A 9,957-nucleotide genomic window follows, 5' to 3' on the forward strand; every position below is an offset into this window, starting at 1 on the left:
CTGGAGGAATCAGTGATGTTGGGGAGTCAATGAGGCAAGTGTGGTTAAGCACAAGTAACTAAAATGTATGGCTCAATCAGTAAATAGCTGGGGCTCTCGGAACCGGTCGACTATGATGCACATGTTTTTGTCACTAGTGACTGCAGGGTAGAAGTGGTACTAATTGAAATCATCCTACATCTATATGAAAAATCAGGATGCAAAGTAGAAGCAACCACAGCATCTCCGATTCATTGTTCAGAGAATGTGCCCCATTCAAACTGAAGGACCATTGCTGCAGCAAAGAGGAAGACAGCCTGAAATACAGTCTGTATATCTGGCTTTGAATAAGTTGGACTAAATTTAAGGAAATCTGAAAAAAATAAATCAAGGAAGATTAGTTGATATGTCTGATACTGACGTTGTTTATTCAATTCTACTCATTTAGCTGACCTTTGCTATTTCATGGTCACAGCAAAACACAAGGCAAGTTCATCTCAGGTTGGTTTATTTTTTGTCTACAGTTCAATTTCACTACATTGAGAAGCAGCAGGTCTTGGTCTCTTCATGAACACTGCAGCCACCACCAGCAGGGACAGGGACAGCATCATTAAGCCAATGGATACTCCTTGCAGAACCCAAGAAGGAGATTCAGCAGCACCTAGTGGGAGATTAGAAGACATGATATTTGAGGCATTGGTATTTGAGAAGGGTTGACAGGTGACCTATTGAAAAGTCTACTTACCATTTGCTTCATGCAGTTTCTTTGATTGGTGACTCTCATCTTCCAGGAAAATGGGACCAGGAGCACTCACTAATGTTCCCTCGTAGATGGAACTCCTGCGTTGTCTCTCTATTGGGAAGAGAGGACAACAGTTTTGATCCAATTCAGACTATTCGTCCAAAAAGGCAAACTAGCAAGCAGCATGTGATCAAGTGAGGAGAGCAGCAGATACAGGTCTAATAGCTGAGCTATGAACAAATCACTTCAGCTTCTCCTTTTAATGTTTATGCATTGATGATACTCAAATACAAAACATCTCGACATGCAGGGAATAAAATTCATCAAGAGGGAGAAAGGCAGGCCTATAGAAAGGCTTCTTCAGAGGGAGATAAAAAGGTAACCAGATATCCCTTTCACAAGATTAAAATAACTCACTTTGGCCACATTTGGGTGCACAGTCATCCTGACTAGAGGGTGAACAGACTTCAGCACTGCAGTGCAGGTAAACCTGAAACGGAAAAGGTCATGATGAACGAAACGTTTAAAAGTAAATAAATATTTGAATTTTATAAATAAAAAGTATTCGTTGACTTCCAGCTACGAAGGACAAGGTCACACATTGATGGTTCCCGCTTGGGTCGGAACTTGGGATCTTTATTCCCTGATTGTGTTGGCTCAGAAGTGGAAAATTGATCTTGGATACAATTGTGACGAGGAATCCTACATCAGTGCAAAGGAAGAAATAGGCAAAGGCTCAGGCTGAGGCTTGGAATAAATCATGGTGGAGGACTAGAGTTCTGGCTTGCTGACCCAGCGGTCAACAGAGCAGTTGGGCTTCGCCAAGCAGCAACAGGACTGCTTGGATCCGATTAAAGAGTCAATTGTGACTGGAACTCAGATTGGATGCACAAGATCAGGTGAGCCAGAAAGTGGGCAGACTGAGCACCAAGCTGTAGTGGAGTTGGGAATGTTGAGACCAACCCCCCCCCCCCCCCCCACAGAGTGCAATGGTGGCGAGATTCCAGGTAATTTGGTTGCGATTGTTTATGTGTGATGATTGGAGGAGAGGGAACAATAAGTGGGAACATGTCTGGCACCATGGGCAGGGGCCACCAAGCTAGCTGGGCAGGTTAGCTCACAGAAGCACAGTGGGGGAGGAAATGTTCTGCTGACAGGTGGGACCAGGGGGGGGGGGGGGGGCGGGGTCAGGGATGGCAGCTGCCTGTGTGGGGGTCTGCAGGTGCATGGTGTGCGGGCTGGAGACTGGCCCAAGAAAGGTGATGGTTGATTGGTGGAAAGGGGGGGGGGGGGGGGGAGGAGCCCCCCAACCAGGCTGATCACAAATGTAAGAGCGCTAAATGGGCTGGTTGAGAGGGCACGCATGTTCGCACATTTGAGGGGACTGAAGGCAGATGTGGCAATGTTGCAGGAAACGCACCTTAGAGTAACACCACGTCAGACTAAGGAAGGGACGGGTCAGACAAGTTTGCCCACTCGGGGTCGTGATCAGTAAGAGAGTGTCATTTGAAGCGGGAAGAATAGTTGCGGACATGGGGGGGTTGGTAAGTTATAGTCAGTGGAAAGCTGGAGGGGCTGCTGGTGGTACTCATGAACATGTACGCGCCAAATTGGGATAATGTGGAGTTCATAAGGAGCATGTGGAGGAAGATCCCAGACTCACGCAAGCTGGTTATTGGGGGCAGGAAGAGGAAAGACCACAGTCATTAACCCAGGGCTAGACCAATTTAGCTCAAGGACAGGCAGGGTGCCAGCAATGGCAAAGGAGTTTATAGAGCAGGGGGGGGGGGAGAAAGAAAGACTCATTGAGATTTGGGCAACCAAGAGTGAAGGAGTTTTCCTTCTACTCGCAGGTGCATAAAGTGTACTCCCGGATTGACTTTTTTTAAATCCTGGATACAGCTTCACTGACAGGGTAGTGGACAGGAGTACTCAGCGATCGCTACCTCAGATCATGCCCCACACGGTGGCTGGATGTGGGACTTTTAGCTGATGAGGAGGTGTGGGCAAGTGACTAAACGTATCCTGAACTATCAGAAAGTCAACAACACGGGACAGACAGAGCAGTGACGGACCGACTGATAAGGAAATACTACAGATCGACTGGAGGTATGCAGAGACCCCAGAGGCAGGGCTTCTAAGGGAACGACAGAGGCTATAGGTAGAGTTTGGCTTGTTAACTACAGGGAAGACAGTAGAGCAGCTGAGTAAGGAGAGGGCAATTTATGAATATGGAGAGAAGGCCAGCAGAATGCTTGTGCAGCAGGAGGCAGCCAGGGAGATTGGGGAAGTAAGGGACAGGGATGGGAACCTGGTTGGAGATTCAGCTGGGGTCAATAAGGCGGTTGAGGAATTCTACAGCAGGCTGTACGAGTCAGAACCCCCAGCTGGGCCGGAGGGGGATGAGGCAATTCTTAGGGGGGGCAGAAGTACCCGAAGGTGGACGAAGGGTTGGTAGAAGGGCTGGGGGCCCCGATTGGAATGGGAGAGATAGCAGATGGGCTGAAGGCCATGCAGTCGGGCAAAGCCCCAGGGCTGGATGGGTACCCCATGGAGTTTTACAAAAAGTTCTGGGATGCTGGGGCCACTGCTGAGGAGGACATTTAATGAGGCAAGGGAGAGAGGGGTGCTTCCCACAATGATGTCACAGGCCATTATCTCATAGATCCTGAAGTGGGATAAGGATCTGGAGTTATGCGGGTCCAACAGACAGATCTCCCTACTAAATGTAGATACCAAATTGTTGGCCAAGATCTTGCCCTCAAGGATTGAGGACTGTGTTCTGGATGTGATTGGGGAGGATCAGATGGGATTTGTTAAGGGGAGGCAGTTGGCAGCCAACGCAAGAATGTTATGATGCTCCCAGAAGGTAGGGACGTAGAGGTAGTGGTTGCAATGGATGCAGAGAAGGTATTTGACTGGGTGGAATGGGATTACCCGTGGGAGGCACTGGGGCAGTTTGGATTTGGACAGGGCTTCATTGACTGGGTCAGGCTGCTGTGGCAAGTGTTTGGACGAACAGGCTGGCATCGGGCTATTTTAGGCTGCACCGGGAGACAAGGCAAGGATGCCCCCTCTCCCTGCTGTTGTTCACACTGGCCATAGAACTGCTGGCAATTGCGTTGAAAGCTTCAAAGGGCTGGAAGGGACTAGTCTGGTTGGGGGGGGGGGGGGGGGGGGAAAAAAGAGAGAGAAATGGAACACAAAAGTCTTCCTCTGTGGACAATCGGCTCTTATTATGTGCGTTGGACCCATTGGAAGGGATGAAAGAAATTATGGGGTTTCTGGGCTACAAATTGAACATGGGAAAGGAAAGCGAGATGTTCATGATCCAGGCATGGGGGCAGGAGAGGCAATTGGGGGAGCTGGTAGGGGAAAGCTTTTTTGGTACCTAGGCATCCAGGTGGCGAGGGAATGGGAACGGCTGCACAAGCTTTCTGGCCCGACTAATAGACCAAATGAAGGAGGATTTTCGGAGGTGGGACGTGCTCCTGCTGTCACTGGTTGGGAGGGTACAGACAGTGAAAATGATGGTTCTCCCGAGATTCCGGTTTGTGTTTGTGTTTCCCATCTTTATTCCTCAGTCTTTTTAAAATGGGTGAACAAAGTGATCTCGGGCTTTGTATGGGCAGGTAAGACCCCGCAAGTTAGGGGATGTGGGAGCGCAGCCAGGGGGGGGGGGGGGGGGGGGGGGGGCGGCGCCAGCTGTCACTCCCAAATGTTAGTAATTAGTACTAGGTGGCAAATATAGCCATGATTCGGATGTGGGGGGGGGGGGGGGGGCACAGAGTCTGTGCAAGACATGTGGGAGCATCAGTCTGGTCCCCAATTTGCAATAGTCACCGGTTTGCCCCAGGGGAGGAGATCAAGTTGGCCCTGAGGGGGTCAATGTTAGGATTTGCCCAGAGGCGGCAGCCGTTTGTTGACTTGTTTAGGGAAAATTAATCATCAGCAGAAGGGTGGGGGGGGCAGTTTAGTGTTGAATAGGAGACTAGAAAAGATGGAACCAGAGAAATAGGAAGATGGATTTTGCACTATGTTTATAATTGTATGTACATAGTTTCTTCTGTTACTGTTATAAAACCATAAATACCTCAATAAATTGTTGGTTTTTTTTTTTTATAAAGTGTCTTTGTTACCTTTCTAGAGAGAGGTTGCTCCAACTTTCCATCCAAGAAAACAAAGGTCTTCACTTCAAACCGCTTGTGATGTGTTGGGAACTCCAGGCCAGAAAACACACCCACTGGGTGTAGAAGAGTCAGATAATCATCACCCTCATAGGGACACCTGTTACCAACAAAGTGAGTTGAGCCCTTTTCAATTAAATATTTCACAAACATTCCATTGTTCTAGTCTGGCCCCAATCCATGTGGAATAATACTGAAGGTCAAGAAAGTTAATGACAAACTGAGACAAAGAGGAACTACTTCTCAAGAGGGTGGTGAATGTGAAACTTGCTGCCTCAGTGTAGAATCAGAGTCTTAAATAGCTTCAAGAAGGAGTTATATATTTATGATGTTAAATACAGGATAAAGGGAAAAGGGGAACAAGTAGATAAATGGATTTGAAAACAGGAAGAGATCTGCCATGATCTATCAAAGGGCTGAATTGCCTACAACTGCTCCTAATTCCCCAAGTTCCTATGCAAATTGGAGACAAATGTTTGTATTCTATGAAACTAGCACATATCACAGATACTAGATTTAAAAACATTTAGCTACACTGAATCCGGAGTGCAGGAGGCCATTAAGCTACTTTGAAAGGGCATCTTTGAATACATGAATGGGAACAGAATGGACCACAGAAGTGCAGAAGATTTGAATTTAGATGTGCATTATGATCACCTCATGAGACCTGAAGGCCTGTTCCTGTGCTGCACTTCAACCCCATATCAACCACCGAACTTTTGGCACTAGCATGGCCAATCAAATTAACTGACATCTTGTGCAAACACAGAATTACCCAAGGTTGAAATTGAGAAAGAGCTATCATTCCTGAAGAATGTAGCCATGGGTGATCATGGAGTGTTTCCAAATATTGCTGGCTGTTGTATTGGTTCCTGAAGGGAGTAGATGGTCAAAATAAACAGGCTAGTGACCTGAAAGACTGGATTCAGTTGCTGAAAACCCCAATATGTCCAGAGTTCAATCCCGGTGAGTTTCTGGCTACTTAATCATATTGTTCCTGGGATGGTCTAAAATCTGTTAGCCTTCCCATTCATACTCACCCATCCACCAATAGACTCCATTGCACCTCATGGTCAGGGACAGGAACAGGAGTTGCCCAGCAGTCATGCAGCCTCAGGACAATCATTGGGTCATTACGATCCAGGACACGAACCTCCACAAACACTGGTTCCTGAAGGATTCTCTGAATGGGATAGTCACTATCCACATACCAGGATCTGTAGTCACCACCTGAGGCAGACACAAGAACCAGTCACTCCCAGTATGGATACATCCCCACTGCTTCCATAAACCATTACCCAGGCCAGCTCTACCTTTTGCTATTCGCAATTCCAGTTCCAGAATCCCATCTTCAGAAGCAGGAGGTGGAGGAGAAACAGTGTAAACGGTGACATTGATCTGTAAGCCAGTCTCTTGACTTCCTGTGTACTTGCACTGGACATGAAGGCTGCAGAGAGACAGAAGTAGGTGGAGCTTCATTCAGTAACATGTCCCCTCCCAATACCAACATCTCCCACTATCCCTACCTGAAGGTGCTGTCCCGGGTCAGGGATCCCAGCTTGCCAGTCTGAATCATCCTCTTCCCCAAGACATCCGTTTCATATATCAAGGATCCATCTTCCTCCTGCAATGAGGAGGCTGTTTTAATAAGAAGCCGACTCATTTGTGGGAAAATGCTTTGACCCTTCAATACTCACCCGCTTGCTGGAGCCACAAGAGGTAATTGGAAAGTGGAAAATCACAAATTGAGCAGTGGTTAGTTTAGGCTTGCACTCAGCCTCTTGTCCATCCTTCACATACAGAGATGACAGGTTGAGGGCAGGACGGGTCAGGTTCCTGGAGATCACGATGAGGAACTGACCATCAGCTGTGCACACTGCAAAGAGAGAAAATCATTTCCACTGCTCCTATTGGTGGTTAGGGATCAAAAAGATCAAAAAGCCACAAACAGCTCTTCAATTGATGGAGCAAGGATGCATTTGTCACAAACCACAGGAAAGTCAGTCAATGGAGTTGAGAATGAAACACTCCACCCCAAAGACAGGCAGGAGGATTGACAACTCCAATTATTGAACTGGAAGAGCTCAAACCCTTCCATTTAGATCCTGAAACCATCCATTCCAATGCAGTAACCTGAATGACCTATAGTGCGGTGATGTACCATAGGCCAATACCACCACCACAAGCCATGTGCTCAGATCATAGTCATTATTGTTAATATTTGCCACTTCCACCTCCCTTGTGGACAGAGTGCTCCAAATCTCACACACCTTGTCAGAACTTCTATAAATTTACATCACCCAATTCATTTTTTCAAATTAAAGGGACAATTTAACATAGCCAATTCACCTACCCTGCACATCTTTGGGTTGTGGGGTGAAACCCACAAAGGGGAGAATGTTCACACCCCACAGGAGTGACCCAGGTCTGGGATCGAACCTGGGACCTCAGCACCACGACTCAGCAGTGCAAACCACTGTGCCACCATGCTGCCTGACCTCTTCAGACTTAGGAACATGTAGAAAAAGGAACATCTGGAAAAAGCATTCACAAGTGGAAAAACAATTCACTTGCTCAGGATGGGGTGGCATGGTAGCACAGTGGTTAGCACTGTCGCTCCACAGGCCACTGTGCAGAGTCCACATGGTCTACTCGGGTCTGCGCGAGTTTCCTCCAGTTTCCTCCCATGTCCAAAGACTTGTAGGTTAGGTGGATTGGCTATGCTAAATTGCCCTACGTGTTCAAAGGGGTTCCCGAGTTACAGGGATAGAGTGGAGCGGTGGGCTCAAGTAGGGTGCTCTTCCCAAGGGCCAGTGCAGACTGGGCTGAATGGCCTCCAACTGCACTAAATTTTAGGATTACAGTCCTGCCAAACAGCTCGTTGTCACTTCTGACATGTCACCATTTGATCACACTGCATGGAAGATATCAGCAAGGGACTGGCCATGTCACCTCCCAGATACTGGTCACAGCTGAGAACTACAACATGCAAATTGAGAAAGAGGATCTGGTAGTGGTCTTTGCCAAAGACATTCCAACAACATGGTGCAAGGTAGCACTGGTGCCTCACATCACTAGGTACATGGGTTCAGTTCCAGCCTCAGGTGGCACTGCAGGTGCTGTGCAGCTTATGCAGATCCAAAAAGATAGGCAAGGTAATGGGGATAAGGGAACATGGGCTTAGGTAGGGTGCACTTTCAGAGGGTCAATGCCAACTCAATGGGCCAAATGGCCTCCTTCTGCACTGTAGGGATTCTGATTACAACCACTTACTGCACAAAAAACACATTCCCTTGCTCCAGATCTTAATGTGTTCCTAGTCCTTGCCAGCTAGTGGGGCAAGTTTGCTCTTCTCTACCTTATCAGGGACCATCAATCATGTACACCTGAAATCCCCATCAATGATTCCCATTATCCAACACAACAGCATCCACCACAAGCCTTTCACCTACCTGCATAACAGGCAAGCACATTTGCTTTTTAAAAATCATCAGCTCTCCTCAACTCCAACCAAAAAGATTTTATGTAGGATTTCAAAATCATTATCTCCCATTTAACACAAGTCAAACTGACATGAAGGGAGTTATATTCCAAACTGAAATCTTCACCAGACAAAGGCATGGAAAGACAACATCCAAGCCCTTTCACCATCTGCATCCATACATCTTACCTGGGCTGCAAGCTATCAACACCAGGTGACCTATCTACTCCAAGCAGAGCCTCCCTTTCAATTGTCACACCATCCATTGCATTAGATTCCACAATGAAAGTATTCTAGCCTTACCCTGTACCTTGTCCCCAAAACACCCCTTTAGACACCTGGCCTAATTGACCCACATTTCCCAGCAAGGCCTCCTTTCTAGTTGGGCTAAGAACATTCTGGTCAAGAAAGTTCCCCTGAACACAGTTCATAAATCCCTCTCCCTCCTTACATTCTATTCAGTCCTTACTCCCATTTTTGCACCAGTGATCTCCTTGCAGATTTGTTCCAGAGTCTCACAGAAAACTCAAATAGCATCATTGAGCAATCTAAAAATCTCAGGTTTGACTGAACTGTCCCATTAGGATTTCTCTCAATTAGGGATTAATCATTTAGAACTTGAAAAAAATTCCCAAAATTAGCTCAATTTGCTATTCTCGACCCGAGATTCTCTAACACCGGTATTACTGGTGTTGGGAAGGTTAAATCCATCCCCACAACCCAGTTAGTTCACTCACTCCAGCTGAGGAATTCCCTCCATTCCTATTCTCCATTACACAGTGAGACAGCAACAAATCCCGGGATTAGTTCCTGATTTGCCAAGTTGGATTTTCTCTCTCCACTAGTCTGTCCCCTAGACTGAGGAGAGGGTTTGTTACCTGGGCTTTTTCTCAGATTGTAGAAACAGGGATGGTGACTGGAGCTCTGCGGGTCAAAGCAGCAACCCTGGCGGCTGCACTCGGTACTGCTGACCCCGGAGTGACCGCACTCAAATCTCCAGCCTGGCTCTGGGACACAAACATCATTCCCGAGGAGTGGCGGCTGGGCTGAAAGTAACGAGCCGGCCAGGAGGCAGAGCGAACAATAACCCAACCAACGTCCCATCCTGGTTACTGAATCAGGATAATAACTCCCCCAAACACCAGCCCGCTTTATAGCCGGGAAACCGCCTCCAATCCCATTCCCACGGGTGACTCGGGAATGTATTCAGCATCTTTAATGAGCTCTAACTGTCAGCCTGTCTCCATTCCTGCTCCAAATGACACTTTCACAAACTTGCACACTCAAGTCTGTTCCAGGAGAGAAAGTTTACCTGGATTTGAAAGTAAGATATCGGTAATTATATACTGCCATCACCATCTCCCTGTGGTACAGGATAGGATTCCCAACCTTCCAGGATTGGCCTGGAATCTCCAGGAATTCAGCATCAATGTCCAGGACAATGTGCGGTGTAGGACCCTGTAGGAAAATCATTGGGATATTGTTTTTTTGATGCCATTTTCTTGGAACATTTCCCATGCAAAATATATTGATACCAAAAATATTGAAATATTTCAAGGAATATTTTG

At 47.1% G+C, this 9,957-nt stretch overlaps 1 protein-coding gene across 1 annotated transcript; it reads right to left on the reverse strand.

The window, feature by feature from the left end:
• Positions 1-388: 388 nt before the first annotated feature.
• Positions 389-9,525, reverse strand: LOC140394822 (zona pellucida sperm-binding protein 4-like). Its single transcript, XM_072482003.1, has 9 exons — positions 9,268-9,525; positions 6,606-6,784; positions 6,435-6,532; positions 6,222-6,355; positions 5,949-6,138; positions 4,861-5,008; positions 1,139-1,211; positions 725-832; positions 389-640 (listed from the first exon to the last, which is right to left on the reverse strand). Exons 1-9 carry the CDS (start codon positions 9,491-9,493, stop codon positions 498-500), a joined length of 1,299 nt encoding a protein of 432 aa, XP_072338104.1. The 5' UTR covers positions 9,494-9,525; the 3' UTR covers positions 389-497.
• Positions 9,526-9,957: the final 432 nt, after the last annotated feature.

Source organism: Scyliorhinus torazame, chromosome 18 (assembly GCF_047496885.1).
Source record: "Scyliorhinus torazame isolate Kashiwa2021f chromosome 18, sScyTor2.1, whole genome shotgun sequence".
NCBI lineage: Eukaryota > Metazoa > Chordata > Chondrichthyes > Carcharhiniformes > Scyliorhinidae > Scyliorhinus > Scyliorhinus torazame.

Coding starts and splice junctions, on each gene's coding strand:
- LOC140394822 (XM_072482003.1), bottom strand. CDS start 9,493: ATGGGACGTTGGTTGGGTTATTGTTCGCTCTGCCTCCTGGCCGGCTCG. Junction 6,785..9,267: donor CAATCTGAGAAAAAGCCCAG/GTAACAAACCCT, acceptor CTCTCTTTGCAG/TGTGCACAGCTGATGGTCAG. Junction 6,533..6,605: donor CTTGTGGCTCCAGCAAGCGG/GTGAGTATTGAA, acceptor TCCTCATTGCAG/GAGGAAGATGGATCCTTGAT.